Genomic DNA, 26268 nt, shown 5'->3' on the forward strand with positions numbered 1-26268 from the left:
CCGTCAGCCGCCCGGGCCCGGCCCGGCCCTCCCCGCCCCACTCCGCTCCGCGCCGCCCCACCTGGTGCTGGTAGAGGCAGACGTTACCGAAGCCGCCGGTGCCCAGGCGGTCGCGCATCTCCCAAGGCCCGCAGCCGCCCGCCGGCTGCCCCCGCAGCGCCGCCCCGCCGGGGGCCCGCTCCGCGCCGCCACCGGGCCCGGGGGGGGCGCCCCGCTCCATCGCGCCGCAGCCACTCGGCGCCACCGGCACTCCGCCTTTATTGCCGCGTCACCGCGCGCGCCCGCCCGCCCGCCAATCGCCGCGCGTCCGCCGTCGCCGTCAGCGCCGCCGTCAGGCCCGGAGGGCGAAGTCGAAGGGCTGGAAGTCGCGGCGGAAGGCGCGGGCCTGCGCCGCCTCCTCCGCCCGCTCGGCCGCGCAGCGCCGCCAATCGGCCCGCTGCGGCAGCGCCAGCAGCGCCTCGCTCGCCAGCACCTCCCTGCAAGCACAGCCGCGTCACCGCCGGCACCGCGCGTGCCGCCGGCGCCGCAGGGCGGGGGCGGGGGAGGGGGACGGGGAGGCACCCACCTGCCGAAGTGCAGCGGGAAGCGGCCGCGGATGCGGTGGAACAGCTTCTCCCCCGTGTCCAGCTCCACGTAGAAGTAGGGCGTCCCCGGCTGCGCCACCTGCGGGAGAGCGGGAGAGGCGGGGAGCTGCCGCACCGCCGGCAGCGCCGCAGCCCCCGCAGCGCAGGGCGCGGGTCTGGGACAGGGCAGATAGACGCTCCCGATCCAGGGAGGCATTTCGTCGGGGGAAACTCGGCTGCACGCACCCACCCACCCAGCGGCACCCAACTGCATCCGTAGCTGGCGACAAACCGTAGCTTCCATGCAACCACGATGCGATGGATCGCTTTCCACTGGGATCATGAGCTGAAGGGGCACTAATATAACATTGGTGGTGGCTTAATTCTGCAGTTACCACTACAGAGCAGTCAACGGGAGAACCAGGCGGTTCTGATTGTGCTTAACCTGAGCTAAGTCATCCCGTACTAACACGGCACATTGTTAGAGGAAGGAAAGCATGTGAAGAGACTGTTCACATTTCTCGCCTGAGACACCAACCTCTGAGCTTGCCAACATGCATATCAAGAGCTGTAATGGCTTAGAAAGGGACAAGCACACGTATATGCTATTTCTGGCTCCCGCTACAGATCAGGTCTCGCTGTGACCACTGAGCACAAAGGAAAAAAACAACCCTATGTCACTACTGACTCATTTCTGTGATATCACGGGAAGATTTCTTTCAGATTCTTACACAAGGGAACCTAAATCCACCTGATGTGCAGCAGCACTGAAAGAGGGCTGCTGTTTGATATCAGAAGTAATGAATTCAGGGAGCCCTAGACATAGCTAAAATAATTATCAGATAAGCAACTCATCTATTGTTCACAGGAACTTCAGCCAGAGCAGAATATATCTGACATATCTCCAAACCAAGTCTACAATGGTCTGCCTCCAATAGCTTAACAGTACAACACAAAGTGACCGCAGAGGGAAACAGAGGCCTAGATAGGACAGAGGGAAAGTAAGTAACAGGTGAAATCTTGTCTCATACTTGCGTGATATCTGAGTGCTCTGGGATTTCTAGTAATTCAATCTGTTGTTCCTGTGCCTGTGCAATAAAGGACTCCTTAATGTCTTCAGAAGTACAGTGGTCTAATGGGACAGGAACCACCTGGAGAGGGAGGGCAACATTTCCGTAAAAAGAAGAAAAGACAAACCAACCGCCTGCAGAAAGCAAGCAATCCATCACTGGAGCTGGCATGCTCCTCAGTAACGCTCAGTATCATCAACCAAGACAGGTGAGCACCCATCTGTACAGGCTTAAACTTATGAGGTTTTTTCTGTAGGAGTTGAACAAAAAGCTGAAAACTAAAAGCTTGAAAAAGTTCTCAGCACAGCCTTCTCCATTCTGATCTCTGTGGTAGCTCAAGGCCGCTCTGTTACAGTTACAGATCTGCCAAATACAGAAACCACCACAATAAAACCCTGAAGATTGACACAAGGACAAAAAAAAATTAAAAAAATTAAATCAAACCAAAGGGCTGGTACTAGCAGACAATGACCAGAGTTCTGCATCTGTCTTTGGATTTTCAGCCTACATCAGTTACAAATGTGAGCACCACAGTTTGTGTGCCAGTGTGTGCCAATCAGAGTCAGAGTGAGGTCTTGCAGCTTATCCAAAAACCTTGTGGGCTTTTTAATCAGTTCCATGCAGGGCAAAGTTTTCCTCACCCACTCAACACAACCAACGCTGTGCTGCTGTAACGTGAAGAATTCAAGGACTGTGGTAGAAGCAGCACACTGGTTTTATTTTTGCTCTGGCTCTATTTGTGCATAGGACAACTTCTCTCCATGCTCTGTGAAGGCACAGAATAAAGAGGGCAAGCTGAAGGTGAGCTTTCTCTTTCAATTCATTTGCGGGTATGTACAAGTGTATATTCTCCCAGGGTGACACTAAAACCATACCTGTAGCTGCAGATGCTGACTCTTATAATTTCTTTCAAACAGGACGTATCTCTTTCCCTTGCTTCTGAAAAATTCCTTTAGGGCAGCCTTGTACTTGGTCACTTCTTCCACCACCTCTGAAGATAAGTCAACCACTGACTGGTAGTGCCCGATAGGCAAAATCAAGACGTGATCAGGTAATAAGCCACCTTTGGCAAGGGCAAGATAGCACTAGAGTGAAACAATACACACCAGTTACTCACTGCAAGCAACACTTACGTACCACGTTGTGGAAATTTACTCTCTGACTGCATTTTGAGTATAGCCCAGCCTAGTGATTCTGCCTTGGGAACAGGAAGAATCTTCTCCTCTATGTCACTTCTTAGGGATTGTTTATTAGCTATTTATTAATTACTAGAAGAATGAGACAGGGACTGCTAAAGGACACACACACAACAAAAATATCTTTTGAATGCCAGAGAATGCCTTGTCTGCAGGATGCAGGAGTTCTGCTAGATGGTAACATAAGGAAACCATGAGGGCTGGCACAGCAAAAAGTTTTCTGGCACTGTAATCCAGCTCTGCTGATGGAGCAAAACTGGGCCAGGCTTCATTTTTTAGAAACTTTAGCTATATATTTACGTTTTTTGTAGGGGAGATGCAAAGAAACTGAAAACAAAACTAAGAGTCAGCTGCAAATAAAGTTTGGGGTTTTTAAGATTTAAAATTGGAGACTGATACTTCGTATTGCTGTGTCTTGGCACCGTTCTGCTGTCATGTAGCAAAGAACATGCTACAGGTACTTACGTGTGTGCCGATACTAACAACCAAGTGCTTCTCAACTTCTGGGCTGGCAAGGCAAAACCAGCAGGGCCCTGTAGACTGTGCTTTATTGAGAAAGAGAAAGAAGTGTTAGCACAAGGCTTATTTGTCAGAACAAGGAACAGAACAAGATCTGGAAAAGCTGTTATTTTCCAGCCACCCTTCCCAGCTGATGAAGTGCTGAAGGTGTCAGAAGGACACAGCTCCTGGAAGCAGATCTGGTCAGGAACTGGTGTCTCTGAGAGATTCCAGCAAGACAGGAGATGGTGGCAGTCATGCACTTGTTGACTGCCATTCTCATTGAGTGCTCTGATTTAATGGAAGAGCACCAATTCCAGGAATTTAGTGGTTACAACTTACTAACAAGAAAGCACCAGCAAATTTAAACAAACAAATCAAAATAAGGTAAAATTACTACATAGGTACAGACAAGGACAGACGCTATCAAACACATTTGTCAGTTCTGGCCTATTCATCACACTCAAAACACCTGGATTCACACTGAAACTGTGATACCTGAGCTGACCTTTAACGTAAGTTGATGGCATTGGTAAGCTAGGCCTCTCCTTATGGTCAAACACTATATTCACATCATCTGCAGGTTGTGTGTAAGAATAGACAAACAGTTTTGTAAATGCAATAAACATGACAGGGGTCTCCCAAGAACTGCAGGAAACAATGTCCAGTTCTGGGGTTCATTTCTCAGCAAAACAGTGTAACAAGGTTCTATTCTCATGACATCAAACTCCAGAAGACTTTGAAATTACATGAATATATAGCACACTATGTCCTACAGAAGCGATGGGAGAAAACAAGAAAACCCAGACAATCTTTCATTAAAATTGCCATTACAGCCAGTTGTGCCTCTGCAGGCACATACAGAGCAATGACACTGCGCTCATCTCAGCATAAAGTAATTTAGCCTGCAGACCTGTTATGGGCAAGGACTATGCAAAGGGCTTGGAAATCTAATAAATAAAAACTGAACAACTTAGTCTCACGTTAACAAGGGAAACTAGACTTTTCTACCAAAGGCATTTCTGAAAAATGTCTTCTTACCCACTGGCAGTGGGAATAGCTTCCACAGAAACAAAAGAGGAGGCCAACACCTACATTTGCATTTTAAGCCCAAATTTCTGTATAACCAAGACCAACATTTCTAAAGATCCATGCTTGCAATAACACTGGCACTAAGAAGTCATGATCTTTGAAGATTTCATCTCAGTTTCTTCAGGTCAGACAAACTAATGAGATTTACAACACAGAAATAGAGAGATAACAGGAGGGCTTTCTCCCTTCTGTGAACTCACAGCACAAAACAACTGAAGTGGTCTTTCAAGAACTCATCAGCACTGTGATCCAGTTTCTTGCAGTCCCTCTGAACGGAAACACGCTGCTTTGTGAAACTGCCTGTTGGCCAATTCGGAGGCCAGTATGGTTCAGAGGGTAAATGGAATCAGCCCACCCACAACCACCACAGATCCGACTAGCTTTTAAAACTATGCTTTTCATTTTTCTTTCACCTATTGATTGTCAGGTTTGCTGGAAACAAGGGACCCTTCATTTCTCTGTATTCCCACGGCATGTAGTATAGTGACAGAGCACACTGGCAGGTTGACATATACAGCTCAGCGGTTTGAGAAAAATGACAAGTGACATAGTCTAATGCCTCAAGGGAAGAGCTCAGAAAAAAAGCATCCAGATACTTACGGGGTTTTTTGGCTTGCTTAGGTTGGGAGTTCCCTCTCTCTTTCGCATCTGAGGGACGTTTTTTTCCCTGATGCTTATTCAAATCAAAGAAAAACTGACAAGCTGGTTCTTCCTGTTTAGAAAATGAAAACCAAAGCCCATTATAACCATATCAGAGTCACAATACATAGAAGAATTTGATTTTTCCTGAAGAGGTATGTAACCACCTTTGAAAGGCATCAACAGTGAAAGCATCGATATCCTGCAACGGAATGAATTGAGCTCTCCCAGAAACACAGCAGGGTTTGCCTCAGCCAGGGAAAAAAAAATCTGGGAGAGCTGCCCCAAATTGCTATGTTCTTCTATTTAGTCTCATGCTGAACATTCAGAATTGCTTGATTTTATGGATTATTCAAATCTCTTTTTCACTCGACAACCAGTGCCAAAAGAATGTCTTTATTTCTTAGAGATGTTAACCTCTCAACAGACTCACAGAAGCTGAAACCATTTGACTAAATTGTCATGTACAGCAAAATACCACTAGAAGGCTTCAATGCTGCAGAGGAAAGCGCTGGGGAAGGAGATGGCAAAGAGCAGGGTTCCCACACAGGATCACAACTGCAGTCTAAAACACAGCCTGCACTGTAAGAACCAGCATGTACAGTGGAAGCATTTCTCCCAGTAACCCTGGCAAGCTCTTGTGCCTGTCACCAATTGCATAGTTCAGCTCAAAGGTACAAGTTTTGCTTCTATCCGGTTACTGACTGATTGGTCTGTTAAAAGCCTTGTTGCCAGGGGTTGAACACCACAGCAAGTCTCAGCTGGGGGTGGGGAGGTTGTCACAATTAAAGGGATCAGGAGGTGTCTGTCACCCTCATGCCCAGCCATGCTGACAGCTGGAAGAAGCCAGCCCCTCACTCTGTGTGCGCGTTGCAGGGAGAGAGGCTGGAGAGCAATGCTTGCACTTCCTACGTGACACACTGGTCCAGCAAAGACCAAGTCAAGCCTAACTTCAGGCCAAGTATTCTTCCCTTCTGCCAATGAGCTCCCAATTTGGTTTCTCTACATTACATTAAGATATACACGCACAGCTATTCATATGTCCGCATTAGTGGAGTACCCCACAATGCTTAGAGGGCATAACATGCTCTGCACAGGAAAGTAATCTGAGTCTCCACAGTGATGAACAGAATCTACTTGTCTATGATGAAATTGTGAAGGTGGCAATTTCAGATCTTCTGACACAAACAGCTCAGTGTTCAGGCCCCAAGAAAGAACTATTCTGCCCTCATCTGGCAAACAATCAATATTTAAAAAGGAGCATGAAGCCGGTAACTTAGCATGCTTGAGAAAAAAAACCTGTACCCAACACCAAACTCACCAGCATTGAGGGATACAGCGGAAATGCAACATCAAAAAATGTAGCATCTAAGTAGCCAGCAGTCTAAGGGAGAAAACTGAGGGCCAGCTGCAAAGGAGTAATTTGTAGTCTACAAGCTTAGAAAGAGTAAGACCATGTTTTCTGAGGTGCCCATAGGGAACAGTCCTGACAAGCAAGCAGATCTAACTACAGCATCACCATGCAGACCTGCAGGAAAAATCTAGAGTGGTTTGAGTTGGAATAGACTTTCAAAGGTTATCTGGTCCAACCTCCCTGCAGTGAGCAGGGACCTCTTCAACTACATTAGGTTGCTCGGAGCCCTGCCCAACCTGAATTTGAATGTTGCCAGGGATGGGGCATCTACCACCTCTCTGGGCAACTTGTTACGGTGTTCCACCACCCTCATAATAAAAAATTTCTTCCTTATACCTAGCCTGAATCTACCCTCTTCTAGTTTAAAACAATTACCCCTTGTCCTGTTGCTAGACCCTATTAACCCATCTTTCCTGTAGGCTCCCTTTAAGTACTGAAAAGGCTGCTGTAAGGTCTCCCTGGAGCCTTCTCTTCTCCAGGCTAAACAACCCCAAAACTCTCAGCCTGTCCTCATAGGAGAGGCATTCCATCCCTCTAATCATCTTTGTAGCCCTCCTCTGGACCCACTCCAACAGATCCATGTCTTCTTGTACTGAGGACTCCAGAGCTGGATGCAGTACCCCACGTGGGGTCTCACAAGAGTGCAGCAGAGGGGCAGAATCACCTCCTTTGACCTGCTGGTCACACTGCTGTGGATGCAGCTGAGGATAAGGTTGGCTTAAGAAGGGACACACTGTAACAAACTCCCGCGCATTGAATCTATACAATTTGGTCAATAGAAATAGTTTGCACAGAACCTTGAAGTGTTTTGGACAGAAATATTCCAAGGTTAAGCCAAACACTGTCCTACGCTCCCTGAACACAGAGAGTGAAACCACAGTGCACACACTGGGGAGAAGGCAGCAGTACCTCTGCACACAGGGGTGTTTTGGTCTTCTGTGCCTCCTTCCGTGATCTTCGGTATGGATTTTCCGTAACATCCTGTGGCTGTTTCACTAGCTCTGCAGGGTCCATCAAGTTCATCGGCACAATACTGAAGGCATAGAGATACTAGAAGAAAAACAGATAGCTCAAATGCAAGAAACTTTTGCCCTGACTGCAACTTTGAAAGGGTCAGTTGTGAACTAAGCCACCCTGAAATGGTAACACAACTTAGCACTGCAGTAACCCAGCAAATCAAGTGTTCAAGCTAAGGCAGGATATGAAAAACACACTTTCTGTGCCAGTCTCCCACCCAGTGCAACCAAGAGTTTATGGAGTGCTTCCAAGTGGCTCACTCTTCACTTTAAGGAAAGATCTTTTTTGAAAAACAGCAGTGTGTCCTACTTGAAAAAGAAATACCTTGACCCTTGCCTGTTTCCAGGCCTTCTTTCTGTCCAGAACTCCTGGACCTTTTTTTGTTACCAGGCCTGATTCCTAACATTAGCAACCTGTCCTTCTACACTGATACTCTGTAACTTTCTTAAGGTTAAAACCAAACCAAAATAAAACAGCCTCTGCCCATCCCAGAAGTTATTTTCAGTGATTTGTAACCGTTCATTTGGAATTTTACTTCCTTCTTAAAGCAGGCCATGCAAACAGAAAATACATAAAGTAGCTGGGGAAGGGGAAGCAATGGCAACTTTCTAACCACTTTCCTCTGCAGCTGTCTTCACAGCTACACGCCATTTGACCAGGTAGAGAAAAGTTAACACCTCAGAACACACCTTGCAGACCTTACCCTTCTGACATAATGGGCAAATGGTATCTATTACTTGTGAGACAGATCCCTACACTTCAGTCAAGCTTTTAAGTGATTGATGCCATCTTCTAGCTAGCCAAAGCTGGGCTTACTGCCCTATTACTTGTGCTTGAATATAAAAGAAATATTCGGAAGTGTCAGTACCTTTTTCTTGCTTGTATTGCCAACATCAGCAAGTGCAATAAACCTGCTCACATGCTGTGGGGTCTCCTGTAGCACTGTGTGATTTCTGTAAGGAAGCAAAACATGACTGTACTGGCACATACAATATAGAAAAGGACAGTGGGAAAATCACGTGTCCTCCAGCTACTCAAGACAGCATGTCAGTCACACAGTGTCTTTGGCCAAGAACAAGGAGGCTTAAGGACAGACAGACTCATGAGGTCTAACGGCAAACAGCTACACAGACCAAAATTACATCTCATTGCACTCCAAATACAGAGATGAGAGGACAATTCACTAGTCTGAAAAGAGATACATCTTTAAAATGTTTCCTGCAGAAAGGTTAATAAATCTTAGCCAATGTTAACATGACAGCCTTAGTTTTATTTATAGGTTGTTCTGACACCTACCTTATAGAATCATAGAATCATTTAGGTTGGAGAAGACCTTTATGATCATCAAGTCCAACTGTTAACTCAGGACTGCCAAGTCCAGCACTAAACCATGTCCCTAAGCACTGCATCTATGTGTTTTTTAAACACTTCCAGGGATAGTTACTCCACCACCTCCCTGGGCAGCCTGGTCCAATGCTTCATCACCCTTTCAGTGAAGAAAGTTTTCCTAATATCCAATCTAAACCTCCTCTGGCAGAACTTGAGGCTGTTTCCTCTTGTCCTGTTGCTTGTTACCTGGGAGAAGAGACCGACCCCCACCTGCCTACAGCCCCTTTCAGGTAGCTGTAGAGAGCAGTAAGGCCCACTGAGCTTCCTCCTCTCTAGGCTAAACAACCCCAGTTCCCTCAGCTGCTCCTCAAGACTTGTGTCCAGACCCTTCCCCAGCTTTGCTGCTTTTCCCTGGACACACTCCAGCACCTCTGCATCCTCCTTTGAGGTGAGGGGCCCAAACCTGAACACAGTATTTGAGGTGCAGCCTCACCAGTGCCGAGTACAGGGGGACAATCACTGCCCTTGTCCTGCTGGCCACACTGCTGGCCCATGTTCAGCCGGCCGGACGTCAGCCAGCACCCCCAGGCCCTTCCCCGCCAGGCAGCTTCCCAGCCGCTCTGCCCCAGCCTGTAGCGCTGCGTGAGGCTAGTGTGACCCAGGTGCAGGACCCGGCACTGAGCCTTGTTGAACCTCATACAGCTGGCCTCGGCTCATCGGCCCAGCCTGTCCAGGTCCCTCTGCAGAGCCTGCCTGCCCTCCAGCACATCAACACTCCCACCCAACTTGGTGTCATCTACAAACTCACTGAGGATGCACTCTATCTCCTCATCCAGACCATCGATAAAGAATTAAACAGGCCTGGCCCCAGTACTGAGCCCTGGGGAACACCACTTGTGACCAGCCACCAGCTGGATGTAACTCCAGTTATTACCACTCTTTGGGCTCGGCCACCCAGCCAGCTTTTTACCTAGAGAAAAGCATGTCACTAGTCACATTTTACATACAAAGTTATGACTGAAGACACCCGTCTCTTCACCACACAAGAAGTTTCCCACAATACATTTTCAGAGATGCACCCCTGAATTAGGCTGAATGGTGTTTAAAGGCAACTGAGGGCAACTAACTTGGCCTCAGATTCACATCAACGTACTCAGACAAGCATTGTCAACAATGGCACAGTTCTCAAGGCAGCAGGAATTATAGCAATAAGATGCATGAGAAACAATCTTGACTCTGTGTTGGAGCTGGATGACTTCATAAAATTATTTTAAAGTTGTCCTCCTCCTGTGTTCTTTAAAAATTGAAAGCTTATTAGACTAATAAATGAGATGTCACATGATCTTACAAACCTGTATGGAAGTCTTTCATAATAGGCCTTCTCTAGGGCTGCAAAGTGGTACCTTGGTTTGAGACTTGCAGCTAGGTCAGATACTAACTTGGAGCCACACTTCTTGGTATCTATTTCTCCCTACAAGATACAAACACAGTTTTATTAAAAAAAACCATCAGATTGCAGTGAATGCATGCTGGAAATGAAGAGACTGACTATAGTAGTTGCCATTCCCTGGAAGTGGGAAAAAAAGTCAAAAGGGCTTGATCTCTTATTGCCAACCAGAGCCTACTCATTTATTCCATTCTCAGGAATAATGTACTCCTTTTTCTGTGCCTCCTTTTCAAAAGTACTCAGGGTTTGTATCCACTTGTTTCATTAATCCAAGTTTGTCATATTTTCCTTCTCTTTGTCTTGTGACGCCAGGGCAGCACAGAGTGAGTTTGGCAAACACCAACAGATGTCAAAATCATTGACAAGTTTTGACCATATGTCCAGAGTGCCAAAGCTTTAGTGTATGAGTCAAGTAAATAGGAAAACTCTGAGGTTTTCTTAGGAATCAAAAATTTTTCCCACTTCATCTCTAAGAATTCAGAGCAAACCAAAACACAACCAAAAAGCAGACCTGATATCATTTCCTTGGGTGAAGGCTCTTGTGCTGTCTTTTCCCTTTTAGCCTTAGACTGTGAAGTAGGGAAGGACAAGGGCAGAGAAAGAAAGAGGTTCGGAAATAGCCTATGTCTGTTACCTTGTTATCTTTTGTAAAAGCACAGGGAACAGGGACTCTGACCTGGCAGGCATCTGCCACAGCCCTTCACTGCAGCAGCGGGACAGGCACTAACCCACCCTCAAGAAAGCAGTCCTCCTCTCTGTGCTCCCTCCTGCTTCTCTTGCAGCAGGCATGGCAGAGGGGAGCCCAGCAGCATCTGCACTGAGGGCTGGCTTATTCCAGCCCCACTGAAAACAGCCAGAGCTACCAAGCATCTCAGGAAAAGAAAACCCACAGAATTCTCCAGGAGTCAATTCCCACCCATGCACTTCAGCTCCTCACACCACTTTTGCTGAAAGAGAAACGTCAGGTAACAAAGAGCAAAAGCTCTAATTGTTTATTTCTCAAACTTCCTGCTTTCAGTGACAGGATTTCAGGGTCTCAGTGTGCAAGGGAATCTCTTAAGACTTATTATGAAAATCCTCAGGTGACAAAAGTACACACTCCAACAAGATGCATATTTGAATATAATCATTATTAATACACTCCTCTTTTAATCCAAGTGAGTACATTATCAGAAAATTCACACCAAGGGAAACCAAGTGTGAAATGATACACTGAACTACTACAGAGAATTCCCATGGGATTTGAGAGACCTGGCTTTTTTTTTTTAAGCCAGAACATCCCTACAACTTTTTTCTCTCCAACTCTGTAGGCTAGTTGGGTTGCTGCAAGATGAGGAAGGGTTCTTTATGTGTTTAGACTAAGGATCATCTGTCTTTGTCAGAAGATACTGAGAGGAAGCAAAAAGTGTTTTGCCATGATACACGGCCCTGCTCTCCAGGAACGTTTCAGATCACCTGAACTTATGACTGGAAAATCACTTCTGCTGAGGAACATTAACAACAGAAAACTGGACACAAATGAAGCAACATCCTCAAAATTCAGACAGAGGAAGAACCAGAGTATTTAGTACAGGTGACTTATAGGCAAGGAAATGAACACCAAAATATTTTAAAAGTTTTGAAGCGGGGAGAAGGAACAACTTAATGTCAAGTGGTATTGAAGATGCTTAGAGCCCAGCATTCCACAACAGAGACTAGCAGCATTGTTTCACAGCAATTGTAACCAACTGAATTCAACATCTGCGATCAAATGAAAGCTACTGACTGATTTTTTCAGGCAGGGACAGATAAAACACCCTGAAGATTCACAATACCCTGTCTCCACTGGTCCTTCTTCTCTGAAGAGACAGAACATTCGATATCCATTTTTTACTCTCAGCTCTCTCAAGCACTTGGAGATGGCCCAATACCCCAAAATGCCACAGCAAGCAGAAACACAATCCTTTGTTAAATCCACTTTGAAACCCATTGCAGAAGAAAACAGAACACTTACCGCACTGTTGGCAAAAGTCCCCACATCTCTGGGCCAGGGGGATGTCAGCAATATATCCACACCTTTAAAGTTTGGGGTTGATAACAAAGATGCTTTTAATTCTGCCACATCCTTTGCACTAAAACTGTAGGCAGGAGCTGGCTCATCCTGGGACTCGGTACCACTCAGGTAGGCGATCTGCAGTCCAGAAGTTCCACTGTAAAGACCTCGACGGCCTGCATTGATACACAGGCACGTGCTTGAGATGTAGATATTGCAAATAATCTTGTAGTTGCACCACAGACAGAGGACCAAATTCAATAGTCCTGCCTTACTTCTACTGAAACTATCCTTACAGACAGCTCATTTTCTGTGCCCATCAACTGTGGTAAAGACACGTTTTAGCACAATGGCTCAAACCCAACCCTGCCTACAGTGAAGCAGCTGTTCAGACAACCCCCAGTCTTCTCTTCTCACTGCTATCTTGTGTCTCAAAAATAAACCCATATCAAAAATTCAGTATGAAGGTTGAGTAAAAAAAGCCACTTGCAAATGCCTTTACTTGTTACGTTTTTGTCAGCTGGCATTCTAGAAAGAAACTAGTTTTTCCTTTCAGCTTTGCTATAGCTTCAGTACCTTTAAAGATGATACTTCTTACCTCTGCTACTCCAGTACAGCTTCAGTGCATGGCAAAATCATACTTCAAGGAGGAAACTTCCCCCATACAAAGATGGGCATGCTATGGGAGTAAGACGCCCTCAAAGAACACTCTTTCAACCACTCTTCCTTTTGCTTTGTAAGTTAAGTGTTAGAAAACAACACAAAAAAGCAGGGTTCTCTCATGTTTTACATGGCAGATTGTATCAGCTGTTCAACATAGAGTTCAACTATAGTCTGAACCCCAGAATAAGAAATGCCACCTTAAAACTTCCAGAAAAAGGGCTTTGAAGTGGGAAGATCAGAAAACAGGTTAATGACAGCATCATTGGGCAAATGCACATCCCTTACCAACAGCCTGCAGCCTTACCTAAATAAGTAATGTTCTCTGCTAATTCGCAGCCACTGATATCTGGAAAATAGCTCACGGTCTCTTGGTCATTAGCACCAAGCACATAGGTTGGAATTGGAGCTGAGGAGGAAAACCACATGCACTCAGTTTGCTTTAATTAAAGTACATTATCACAAGTTCAGTCCACATTTACTAGGAATTGCAGCAAGCCCCATCCATTCAGACCCCAACACTGCTCCTTTGCAGCATGCTGAGGAGCAATCAGCACAGAACAAGAAACCCTCCTTCAAAGTAAGTCCCCAGGCCTTTCCACAGATGCATATAACACCAGCAGAGAATAACCTCTGCTTTAACTACAACTCACTCCACTGCCTACATAAGATCAGCTCAGAAATGATCCATAGCCCTAAAAACATGGGCCTTCCCTAGGGCAATGCTAAGTAAATACCAGAGCAGAGGGACACCCAGCGATTCAGTTTAGGCTGATTAAATTGTACAGCTATCAAAAAACTGCCAACCATTTATGTTTTAGTGGGAAAACTCAAGTTCATCAGCTCTTTGATTCACTTGGTAGAAGGATTTGCTGCATTACTTCACGTACAACTGATGGACATAATAAATAAAGAAAAGCAATGGGAAGTACTAGTTTTAATTTCTCTATGGCTAGGTGATACATAAAAATTTGTATCTCCAAACAGCGTAAGTCAAATCTTTTCAAGCTACTAAAAGTTAGAAAAAGCAACAACCGATGTCAGAGACACCTCCTGTAGATCTCCTGGCAGACTAGTACACCAGTAAGCTGGTCAACACCTGGTCACCAGGTCTTAAGTTTTTTCACTCAATAAAAACCAGCAGTAGTTTCCTATTCAAGAAGGGAGAGCAGCATCAATACTGCAACTCTGCTACAGCTGTAGTTAAGACTGTTGCTTGCAGTTCCAGCTCCCACAGTCAGAAGATACAGGAGACTGCTTTCAATGGCAGAGCAGAGTTTGAAAACTTCACGGATGGCTTATAACACAAAACTTGTTTGTAGCTATATAGATGTGCATATAGATGATATTATAAGCTACAGATTTTTTCAACCGTTCAAAGGGTAAAGAATTCAAGTGAGAATGAGCAAAAATGCGTTGGTCTAGGGAAGACTTTGCTGTTAACATCCACCTTTCTCACTGCATGCACAAGAGAGCTTCCTTGGGAGTGAAGTTTAAATCAGTTAACGATTCTCCTTATATTCTCATAGCAACAACACCACAAAGCAGCACACCTTGCCATGGTAAGTCCTCAGCCACAAGCAGCAAACAGGACAGTCTTTGTCTAGACAACCCACACAGATGCACAAACCAGCAGGGGATAACTGGGGAGTGATGCAGCAGCAGGGAAGAACCAGAAGGCAAGAGTCCCAGCTCCTTTCTGGCTTGCCTTAATGCCAGGGGTGAGAGCGAGAGTAGTACTGAAGAGGAAAGAGGAGCACTACAAATGCTTATGTCATAGTATCTCCCTTACAAGAGGAAAGAGGCAGAGAAGTCCACGTAGGCCTTTTCATACCCATGCCTGGGAAAACATCTTCAGCACAAGGGCTGAGGATGAATGGGCAAACCCTGCTCCTCTGGAAAGCCTTATGATCTCCACAGCTGAAGAAAGAGACGCTCAGCCTGCCAGTACCTCTGCTTTCCCTTTTCTCTTTGGGACTGGACTGAATGCAGGGAGGGGAAGAGCAGCACAGCTCACACTGCGGAGAGGTCTGTGGTGGAAGTGTGAAGGTGAGTGTGAACAGGGAATGACAGAGAATTTCTTGCAAGGGAAGCACCAGAGTGGTAGAAGGACTACACACTGGCAGGCAGGCTGGGATCCCATGGCTTGCTGACTGAAGTGCTGTAAACATCTATGTACAGCTTCTCAGGCTACCCAGGTTGAGAAAACAAAGACTGCCCCACACGGCAGCCTGCAGGCTGAAGCTGTAAGGTGGTGATGGTAGGAACAGAAATGGAGCCATAAGATATCCAGGCAAGGAAAGAGAACACCCTGACACAGATTAGTAGTATCCCATGTTTCTCCTATGACTGCAAACAGTGCAGGCCAGATAAGCCAGGAACAGGCCTTGATGCCCAAATCATGGGCAGGCCACTTGGACATATGCATATTTCTGCTCCTGTCTGACAGCGTGACAGGAATGAGTTTTGTTTTACAATAAACTCATCTTTCTCTACTGCACAGAGTTTTCCTACTTGAGTTCAACTGCTTTAACATTACCCTGTTTAACTTTGACTTCTGAATTCAAAAGCACACTGCAATGAGACAGTGAAGTACTGGGTCGTGAAATAGTGTGGTCACCAGCATCCTGAGCGATGCCCTTACCTTTCTTGGCCCCCGTGCAATACTCTGCCCAGTCTGTCTCTGCAGTAGACCCAAAAAAATTCCCAACACACAAAAGCATCTAAAAACACCAGATAAAACAAGAGTTACCATTTGACCAAAGACACAACACACACTTTTTTGCTGATGCGCTCAACTGTCACAACACCGTGACGTGCATTGCTTCAGCAGCACTTTGGTAAAGAGGTTCCTCTATTTACCTGTGTCTAGTATTAAATGCATAACAGTAACATTAGCAGGTGTAAAACATGACAAAGAGACAGCTGCTCCCCCGCACCCTCTGCCCACAGACTAGGGCTCCCCCCAGCGCTCTGGTGCTGGTCAGGGAGGGCTGAGGGATGCTGAGCCCCTTCACAGCCCCTCGTACGCCGAACGGACAGAGGAGGATCCCAGCCTCAGAGGGTCGAGCACGGCCCCGGACAGCAATGCCCGCCTGACCACCCCCCCACACACCCTCTCCACACAAAACCCACCCAGGGACTGCCCCGCGCCCCGGCTCACCCACCACACAGGCCCGGGACCCCCGCAGCGCCCCGGCTCACCCACCACACGGGCCCGGGACCCCCGCAGCGCCCCGGCTCACCCGCCACACGGGCCCGGGACCCCCGCAGCGCCCGGGCTCACCCACCACACGGGCCCGGGACCCCCGCAGCGCCCCGGCTCACCCGCCACACGGGCCCGGGACCCCCGCAGCGCCCGGGCTCACCCACCACACGGGCCCGGGACCCCCGCAGCGCCCCGGCTCACCCGCCACACGGGCCCGGGACCTCCACCAGCCCCCCGCCTCACCCGCCACACTGAGCCCGGGACCCCCACCAGCCCCCCACCTCACCCGCCACACTGAGCCCGGGAAACCCAGGCGGAGCAGCCCCACTGACCCGCGCCCCGCAGGCAGCGCAGCGGGGCACCCCGCGCCACCCCCCAGCCCCCCGCAGCCTTACGTCGAAGCGGCCGCTCTTGCCCTGGATGGCCCGCACGCGCCCGAACAGCGCCTCCAGCCGCCCCTCCACGTCGCCACATGCCAGCCTGCGGGACACAGCGCGTCAGCGGCCGCCACGGCCCCCAGCCCCCGTCCCCCGTCAGCCGTCCCGTCCCGCCGCACTCACACGCGCAGCGGCGTAGCCGCCATCGCAGGTGCGCTCGGCTCGGGAAGGCGCCGCCGCGGCCCGAACGCCGCGCTGCTTCCGGGTGCGCCGCCCAAAGGGCTCCGCCGCCGCTTCCGGGTGCGCCGCCCAAAGCGCCCCGCCGCAGCTCCATGGGACAGGGGTGGTGTCGGGGTGAGAGTCTGTAGCTCCAGCAGGGTCAACCCGCACCAGCCCCTTCCCGTTAGCGGCTGGTGCCCGCGCAGGGCTCTGAAGTGAGGTGAGGTGGGGGGGCTGCCTGCGTGGCGGGGCGCTGAGGTGAGGTGAGGGTTTCGCGTGGCGGGGCGCTGAGGTGAGGGGTCTGTGTGCGGGGCGCTGAAGGTGAGGTGGGGGGCTCGCGTGGCGGGGCGCTCAGCTGAGGGGGCTGCCGCGCAGGGCGCTGAGGTGAGGGGGCTGCCCGGCGCCCGCCTGGGGCTCTGAGCTGAGGGCACTGCCTGGCGCCTGCGCGGGGCCACTCGCCGTCGCCATATGTCACGTTCGGGAGCGGTTCCCCCCGACCCCTGGTGCTGAGCTGTGCCCGGCCAGCCTGTGTCACCAACGTATTTTATGGTCTCAGGTAACGAGGATGGTTTCATCAAGAAAAATAAATGCTGTACCCATCTAAGGTATGGGAGTGCTGTCTACACAAAATTGCTCTTTTTTTTTTTTTTTTTTTAAATGCTGGTAACGACTGAGTGAGAGATGAAGTCAGTAGTAGTTGGTCACGTAAAGTCACGTCTGTGTGATTGCAGCTCGGAAAATCACTGTACAGGGGGATATCAGACGTGTCTAGGCGAGAACTTAAGATCCTGGAAACTGAATCTGAGCGCAGAGCTTATTCCAAGGGAAATCAGAGCAGCAGGAATCGCTAGGGACAAGTCTACGACTTGCTGAGATGTAAAGAAGAGAGTTGTCAGTGCTGTCAGCAGTAAAACTCTACCAAAAGAGGAAAATCCTATCCACATGCTTTCACATGCTGTCTTAGAAATACTGTAGTGAGATGCCAGAACATTTCCTTTATCGAATGGTAAAGATTTACAATGTTGCAAAGGACAGCAAATGTTTCTAAAAAATTATTAAGATCATTAACATGATCTAGCGGCAGCAGAGGGCACCAGTCACAACAACATCTGACTTCTTCAGAGTGCACAGTAATCCGCGCTGGGGCAGTCCCCTCCACCCTGCAAGGTCCTTTGGAGGCTCCCTCAGTTCTCCAAGAGTCCCCTTTGCATCTCTGCTAGGCTGCTTCCTTTCTCCAGCTGCTCAGCTTTGGGTCCTGCTTCAGTTCCACTCTTCCCTCAGGATATTTACCCAGCTCCTCCCTGTGTGATCCTTGCCCACACTGTGGCCATTCCCACCCTCGCAGCTTGTGCTCTGAGCCCCCTTGGCACCCTCCCCTCTTTGCTTCAGGTGCCCCTGCCCCAGGTGGAAGGAGCCCTATCACAGGAACATCCCCCTGCCTGCCCCACAGCCTGTGGGACCTCCCCAGAGATGTGCCTGTCCCACAGCCCCCACTCCAGGCTTCCACCATTCCTTCCCATGCTCTGCAATGACCCACACGTGGAACGGGAGAGGTTATGGCCACTATGGCTCTCACTTCATAAATCCACTGTAAGACACTTTAGAAAACTCTGATATCATTTTGCTATGAAGCAAGAGTTTCTTTTTCTTAGCCCTCCCAGTGATCTCCCAGAGCACAGTGGACTCTAAATAGTCACAAGCTACTTCCAAATCAAACCACCTTCCACCTGAAACAAGCTGGGTTTCCGGAATGCAAGAGAATAGTAGTGACAACCCATGGAAGACCCACAGTATTAAAAACCTAATTCATATCAGAATTCACATCATACTTCTATCAGGTATTTCTTTCTGGTTTTCTTCAATGACTTATATCCAAAGGCTCAAAAGCGAAAACCTTCCTAGAGCTGCATCACATCTGCCCTCTCTTATCTCCCCTGCAGGTCTGAACACACAGCTGTCCCCCACTGGCACTCTGTGCATAGGAAATCGGGCCACAGACATTGCTCACTCGGTGTTCTGCCCCAGGAAGACCTGAGCAGGAAAGATTCATTTTTATACCCAGTATGAGATTAAGACACAAATGAGGTCAAATGCCTCTAATCAAGGAAATTTATTAAGCACTTACATAAGCAAAGTATTTATGTGCTGTGGTAAGAAAGCAGCGATAGGAAAGGGGGGAAAAGACAGAAAAGAATAAAATCTACAAGCAGTCAGGACAGAGTTGCAAGAGAGAGCCACCACTGTGGATCCAGTGGTGTCCTGTTGGCCCGTAGTCTCCGTGTACTTGGGTGACGAGGGTCCCTGGATCGTGCCTGCTGTTTGCTGGCACAGTCTTTTATAGGGTGTTGAGGGAGGTCGTTCCCTGGATGGCAGCACACACTGCGTTCCTGCGCACACTTTCCACCCTTCTTTAACCCTGGCCAAAAACTGGGTTTGGGTAGCTGTTGGTTCCTTACCCGCTCACAACTGCTGAGCTCTGTTAAGCCTCCACAAGTCTTGCAGCATGCTCAGCAGGAATGTAAACAAGCTTTGAGACAGTCAAGATATAGTCTCCTACACTTGGTGACACAGAGCCCTGGCAAAGCTCTAGCAAATCATTCCTGCTGCACTCACTGGCATGGTGGTCATGGGGAAGTAGTAGTTTCTTCTACAGGCAGTGTGCTCTTGTACTGTAGTACATGAAGGGCTGTCAATCATATGGTTATTTCTTGTTGATCACATGGTTTATCCTGAATGACACCAACTCACACAAGCAGTTGTCCTGTAAGAGAGCCTGAAAATCAACCACCAGTAGCAGCAAGATGCCACTGTCTTTATGGAGATAAGGCCAGAATTTGAATCTTACCTGTTCAGGCAATGAAGAGCCAGGCTCTTCCTTCAATAGCCTTAGTGAACCCCAAGTGACTTTAAAGGAATGAATGGAGAATTAGTGTCTTTGTAGTGGTAAAAAGTTGTGTTTACTAAAAAGTTACATTTTGTAGTGCAGTTTTTGAATGTGAACAATGTGTTGCATCCTTGTACTCCACACAAATTGCTGAGCAATAATACGTATCCAGACATCACCGAGTTTTGGAGAATATCCCATCAGAGCCAGGTTCTGGACCTAGCCACCACATATACCCCTGACCTAAGCAGTCAATCCTTAGTTCAAGTCCTCATGCAGCTGCTCTGACTTGGCAATGTAACAAGGTCAGGCAGAGATCTTATTCTGCCACAAGAAATCAAGAACATTATAGATGACATATTACTTTCTACAAGTGTGCTTGTTTAGGCGTATTTGAAAGATAACCACGGTCTGTGACAGCAGTTACACACATCATTTCTGAGAACAGAGACTTCAAAGCCAAACCATGGTGGTTTCCTGTGCGTTGTCTCACTGAGCCCAGTCTGGGATGAGAAAATATTAGTAGCGGTGGAGACCCTGAGAGCATGAAGATGACCCCAGGAGTTCCAGAGCATCTCTTACCACATTGAATCCCTCTTCTCACTTTCTCCTAGACAACTTGATTTCATTATTGGCCTGGAAATACAGGTAACAGGAAGGAGCACTAACTGCTTTTTGTCATGGTTTTCTTTTCTGAGTGTTGTTTCCAGTCAAGTAATCAAAAAGGAAAGAAGAAATCTGCAGGCACCAGGTCTGCCATTTATGGAAAAGAGAAGAGACTTCAGGACCAGCACCTGCGAAATAGATCTAGCAGTAGATAAGTCTGAGGAGGTGAATATACTACTAGCAGTAACTAATAACCCATCTGCAGCTAGGAGGTTTAAAAAGAAAGAAAAATATAGCCTATAGCAACAAGTACCTGTCTAATTACAATGGGATTTCTGGCTGAACCTGCCAAGGAATTTTGCCTGTTGACATTCTTCCCAAGCACTTGTGTCTGGCTTGGGAACAGCAAAACCAGAGACAAATTAATCTTTTCTGTAAGATCACTGAGGAATTCAGTGGTTAGGATAGAGACACGTATCTTACTGCCTCCACATGAAATAAAAGTGACATTACTTACCACATGGTGCTTGCAAGTCCCAGCAGGATGTCTGCTCCTTCCCTTTCTTATGTCTTGAATATGGGTTTTATAGACAGAACAAAACATCCTTCCTGGTTTCTCCCAATGCCAGTTCCTTTTCTTTCCTTCTTCCTTGTGCAAAGCTTAATCCCTCTTACGTCAGCAGCTGCCTTAGGAAAGCAGTGGAAAATGCAGGTGTCTGCTAGCGAATCCACCAGAGGCTTAGACCCTGGGATGTGCAGTAAAGTATTCAGGGCATATCTGTCTTCAGGGGCATAGCTTTGCTTATATTTCAAGCTTTTTCATCCAGTCTTGGCATCAGTCCTGCTAATTATTGGAAGAGGTGGAAGTATGAACTTTACACTCAGACGTGAAGAAGCTCAGTGCCTTGTTTCTTCCCACAATAGGTAAACAAATCACGGTGGGCCCACTGACCATCTGGTGGTGCTCCTTTGGTTTTTGGTAGAGCTCTTTTAAGAAGGAAGCCTATGAACAATTGAGTTTACTGACTTTCCACATAACCTTTTCTTGAATTTTTAATGGGGTCCTAACTCAGCTATGTAATTACAGAGTGAGCCTAATCACCAAGTATTGGATTTTAAACACTGTAATATTACAGTTAAAAGGTTGCTAACTAAAGTTAAAAGCATGTACAGTTTTAGTTGTGCTCACCAGAGAAGCTGAATTTGAAGTTGGGTAGAGACCTACCAAGTCCAGATATTAAAACTAGGATATTAGGTTCCACCTTAACTCTTACAAAGAAGTACTTGAACAGCACCTCACTTAATATTTCTCTCACTGTGCTGAAGGTATTCAGGTGTTGTTCACCACTTCCATACGTACAAACAAGAAATTTGTTCGGTAACACAGACAATTGCTGTGCAGATTGTGAAGCAAAACCAGCTCTTTCTAGCAGAGGATGCAATCCCTGAGGTGATGAGTAGAGGACAGCTCCAAAGGAGGCCCTACAAACCCATGAGCCATTGCTGTCCTACCAATTGACGATTCCCTCTGATGTGGGCAGTGACTATCTCATGCCCTGAAACTTGGACATCAGTGAAGCAGACAGCTGAAGATGGACTTGAGCTCGTAAAACTGACTCTTTCTGGATTTAGGGGCAGAATTAGTTAAAGCCTATGACAGTTCAGATCTCATGGCTTCATCCATGTTTCTGCCTTGTTATTCACTTAAATTCAGTTAATCTTAACCAGCCTGTTGCCTTGACATTATCTAGCTGTACTACTCAGTGCAAGCCAAGAAAACATACCTCCCTTAAACGAAAAAAAGTGAGGGTTTGGACCCTGACCCACTGAACCAAAGGCTGTTTGTTGGCAGTTACAATGATAGAGGTGTTGAGTCATCTGTTGAAACCAAAAGGACTTAATCCAACTTGATTTTTCCTGCTTTCACTGATTTTCATGTATGTGCAAGCTTTATGAAGCCTACTGCAATTACCCTCAGACCCATGCAGTGTTTAGGAACTCATACACTTTTCTCTGTCACCTAAAATGCTGAACTCTTACTGTTTTGGCCTTGTCTGCCTCAAAGACATCTGTCTTTGGTTTATGTGAAATGGAAAAAGCTGAAGCTCTCAAAGGTCTGCTTTCCAGAGGGTAATGCCAGATAACCTGAAAAGCACCTGTTCTCCTGGGGAATCTCAAGAGCAGGAAAAGCATTGGATAAGACGATATCCCCTCCAGACCAAGAGCTGGTGGGTGAACACCCTGTTCAAACCACCCTCCTGCCTCAAGCAGAAGTGAACCCAGCATGCAAAACTGCAAGTACTGAGTATATCAAGGCAACAGCCATGTCTGATATTGCCAAATAGGTGGCAACAGACCAGTTATGACGTTCTTTCTCAGTATTAGTATGGGCTGTCCTCTAAAGTGCTGCTAGGAGAGCCCATGTGCCAGGGGGTGGCCAGCAGGAAGTGAGAAAGCCTCAGACAAGCAGATCTCCTGAGCAGCAGCTTGTGCAGAGAGGGAGCTTCTTCACGCCCTTCCACCTAAGCATGTATTTAAACCAACAGGTGGTCTAATGCAAAGGCAGAAGTACCGAGTACAAGCCAGGACACCATACCCAAGAGGCAGACTTCAGATGTTTGAAGTCTGCATTAACACAGCAAAGGACGAATGATGACCTATTAGAAAAATAAAATCTAAAAGATCAGTGATACGGTGTTGGCACTAGCAATCAGAATTGTGACTGAACAAGATCACCAGCTCTGTTGGAGAAGGGACCTAGCAAGAGAAAACAAGACTCATCTTGCTCATACTCTATTGTCCAAGGCTGGAAAGAGATTTATTTGAATATTGCTGCCCTCTAGTGCTTTGGAAAAGAGTCTGCCCACAATTTAGCCATAAACAGATGTTACGCAAGGGAAGCATGCCATTTCCAGGAATGGACAGGAAAGGATCAAAATAATCAGTGATATCTATAAAAGCAAAAATTAAAGACAGCTCTGACTGGGTATAAATCCATATAGCCATTAATTATTTCAAATTAGCTATATCAGTTTAGAGCCCCCCTAGAATCTTCCCCATTTATGTTTCCAGTATCAACAAATAGATCCTTTACCTTCCTTTTACTGCATCCTGAGGCAAAGGCTTTTATCAAAACACTGGTAGCTGCTGAAGGTAAGGTGGCAACAGCTAATAATCCACACCACCTAAAACTGCTCTTGACACTAAAACTGACAGATGGTTCGGTGTCCTGGTTTTGGCTGGGATGGAGTTAATTTTCTTCTTGGTAGGTGGTGCAGTGCTCTGTTTTGGGTTTGGTGTGAGAACAATGTTGATAACACACTGATGTTTTTAGTTGTTGCTGGGCAATGTTTGTACCAAGTCAAGGACTTTTCAGTTTCTCAGGCCCTGCCAGCGAGAAGGGTGGAGGGGCACAAGGAATGGGGAGGGGACACAGCCAGGACAGCTGACCTGAACTGGCCAAAGGGATATTCCATACCATGGGACATTACGCTCAGTATATAAACTGGGGGGTGCTTGATTGGGGCCTGCTGATCACTGCTGGGGGACTGGCTGGGCATCACTCTGTGGGTGGTGAGCAGTTGCACTGTGCATCAGTTGTTTTCTTTCCTCTCTTCCACTTGGATTTCATTCCTCTCCCCCTCTCCCTCCTTTTCGTTATAACTGTTATTGTTGTTATTATTATTATTGTTCTTTCATTTTATTTCAGTTATTAAATTGTTCTTATCTCAACCCTCTAGCATTACATTCCTTTCCGATTCTCCCACCCATCCCCTTGGGTGAGGGCAGAGTGGGCAAGTGGCTGCATGGTACTTAGTTACCAGCTGGGGTTAAACCGCGACATACAGGGACACTCTAATATATTATAGATATTAAATCATCTTCTGACCTCAATGATAACTTCAGGTCAGCAGCCAGAACATCCCTCATGATGTCCAAAATATGTTCCACATACCTCTTGTTTTTGCTGCGCCTGTTTTGTGGCTAAAGAAAGCTCATTAAAATAAACTACATGCAAAATAATCTCTACTCACATCTGTCTAAAAAAACCCCAACCAAATGAACAAACACTTAAACCACTCTGTTGCTTCTGATTTTAAAAGTGATAGCACAGGTCTGTGAGAAGCAGCTGAAAATAACTACTTCAGCTCCCTTTCCCCTCTGCAATTTATTGTGTATCCATTCAATGAAAAATTGTGTTAAAATTCACCTCACAAAAACTAAAACTGTATATCTGCAGTCTCGGGGGAGGTCTGTCAGTAGCAGTAACACCTTCTCCAGCATCCCCATCTCACTGTATTGGGCAATTAACCTTCCCAGTGTTTGCCAGTTAGTTTAAAGGTATATTCAGGCTAGAATTTAATTCTTGTTTAAGAATTAAAGCTTTTCTCTCCTGCCACAGCTGAAGACAATCAGCATCTTATGCATTATTTTCTCCATTTATCTGGACAACTGCAACATCAGCTTTTGCTTTGCAAGGGAACTCTAGCAGTAAGGGAAGGAAACTCAGGCCTTGTGGTCAGATCACAGAACTGACAGCCTTGTTTTTCTGAGTTTTGCCTCTGCTTTTCCGAGTTTTGTCTCTACTTTTCTGAGTGGTTACGGACAAATCTCTATAGATTACATTTTCCCCTGTCTCTATAGTTGACATCTATTCCGTGATGTCTACTAGCACAGTAAACACCTCCTTTTGAGATGGCAGTCATTTCTCGCAGCTGTGAACAGGTTTGGCTGACCTTCTATTAAGCCTTTTAGACTCTGCTCTCCAGCCAAAACCCAAATACAGGTGATGAATTTGTGGCCAGCTGAAGCTCGTCCTGTGTCCATGTCAGTTTACCACACTACTCTGCCTTTCATAGAATCACAGAATGGTTTGAGTCAGAAGGGACCTTAAAGATCATCTAGTTCCAATCTCCCTGCCATGGGCAGGGACACCTTCTGCTAGACCAGGGTGGTCAAAGCCCCATCCAGCCTGGCCTTAAGCACTTCCAGTCACATCACCTGCCTGTGTCCTTATGATATATTTATATCCCTGTATGCGTGTACCTGCGTGTGAGTTAAGACAAGCCGGTGAGCAGCCAGTCCCTCCCTTCCCTGTGTGCTGGCTGCACCAGTGATGGCAGCACCTTTGTGAGTGCACGTGTCTGCCCTGGCAGGGTCCTGCAGGTGAGGCTTCCCTGCGTGCCACCCTGCTTCACCATGCCCTTTGCTGAGGCCACCGCTTGTGTCAGATGCGACGTTCACACTTGGTTCCTAGCACCCATCTGTTCAGCAGAGATCACAGACTTGGAGAGGCAACAGCCGCTGAATTTGAATGCCAAAGCCGGTGCAATGAAGAGGCCGCTGATAAACCACAGAAACATACCAGTGTCCTCCAGTAACAGGAACTAGCAAGGCTAGGCCGCTGAGATCTGCGTCCAGGCTGGATCTCTTGAGCTGCTGGTTGCAAGCAAACAACCTGTTTTGATTTTACATGTCAAAGACCTAAATCTATGGACAGACTACAGACATAGCTGCAAGCAGGAGGAAATGCAGTGCATGAAGGAGTAATGACTGAAATAGCCACTGAAGCATGGTGGTTGTCAACTGCCCACGTGCTGTCCACACAGTGGTAATGATTAAGAGGTTTAAAGAAAGTCTTACAGCACAAGGCCCCAGGAAATTAATCTATTCAGTTTACCAAAAGAAAGAGGAAGGATGTAGCAGGGAACTAGTCACTGAAGGATCTTCAGTCACCCAAAGCTACTGCAAGAAGCTGTCTATTGCAAGAAGCAAAACTGCACGCAGAACTAGGAACACAGCACGCAACTTTCACAGCAAGAGGGATTCACCAGTCAGACAAGCACCACAGTGAACCATGTATTTCAGTAAATCATGAGTGGATGTCTTCACAGAAGATAATTTCATAGATCAAGCACCCCTGTATCGAAAAGGGAAATGCTTCATGGAAATCCAAAGACCTGTGTTATACCGAGATCAGTCTAAGCAACCATAGCCACATCTTCTGGCCGTAAAAA

The 26268-nt window shown here is 47.1% G+C and overlaps 2 protein-coding genes, 1 long non-coding RNA gene and 1 other non-coding gene across 5 annotated transcripts in view; all 4 read right to left on the minus strand.

Moving 5' to 3' along the window:
- CHUK (component of inhibitor of nuclear factor kappa B kinase complex) overlaps nucleotides 1-275 on the minus strand; it is a 31641-nt gene extending 31366 nt beyond the window's left edge. Inside the window, exon 1 of the mRNA XM_037400838.1 lies at nucleotides 62-275. Coding sequence (XP_037256735.1) covers nucleotides 62-220 — 159 coding nt within the window. The 5' untranslated portion in view covers nucleotides 221-275. The remainder of the gene's footprint in view (nucleotides 1-61) is intronic.
- CWF19L1 (CWF19 like cell cycle control factor 1) lies at nucleotides 242-16827 on the minus strand. Its single transcript, XM_037400842.1, has 14 exons — nucleotides 16726-16827; nucleotides 16561-16645; nucleotides 15602-15680; nucleotides 13265-13366; nucleotides 12259-12473; nucleotides 10171-10289; nucleotides 8358-8442; nucleotides 7382-7522; nucleotides 5020-5131; nucleotides 3295-3374; nucleotides 2509-2718; nucleotides 1595-1714; nucleotides 566-663; nucleotides 242-476 (listed from the first exon to the last, which is right to left on the minus strand). The coding sequence occupies exons 1-14, from the start codon at nucleotides 16746-16748 to the stop codon at nucleotides 332-334; spliced, it is 1614 nt and encodes a 537-aa protein (XP_037256739.1). The 5' UTR covers nucleotides 16749-16827; the 3' UTR covers nucleotides 242-331.
- Nucleotides 1882-2023, minus strand: LOC119154192. The gene has a single exon (XR_005106367.1). It is a non-coding gene; the product is annotated as a small nucleolar RNA SNORA12 (small nucleolar RNA).
- A 2025-nt stretch (nucleotides 16828-18852) lies between the features above and the next one.
- On the minus strand, nucleotides 18853-23546 carry LOC119153264. 2 transcript variants are annotated; one of them, XR_005106101.1, is made up of 3 exons: nucleotides 20769-23546; nucleotides 19607-19665; nucleotides 18853-19522 (listed from the first exon to the last, which is right to left on the minus strand). It is a non-coding gene; the product is annotated as an uncharacterized LOC119153264 (long non-coding RNA). The 2 variants fall into 2 exon arrangements; XR_005106100.1 differs by lacking the exon at nucleotides 20769-23546 and having other exon boundaries at nucleotides 19607-20624.
- Nucleotides 23547-26268: the final 2722 nt, after the last annotated feature.

This window comes from Falco rusticolus, chromosome 9 (assembly GCF_015220075.1).
Source record: "Falco rusticolus isolate bFalRus1 chromosome 9, bFalRus1.pri, whole genome shotgun sequence".
Lineage (NCBI taxonomy): Eukaryota > Metazoa > Chordata > Aves > Falconiformes > Falconidae > Falco > Falco rusticolus.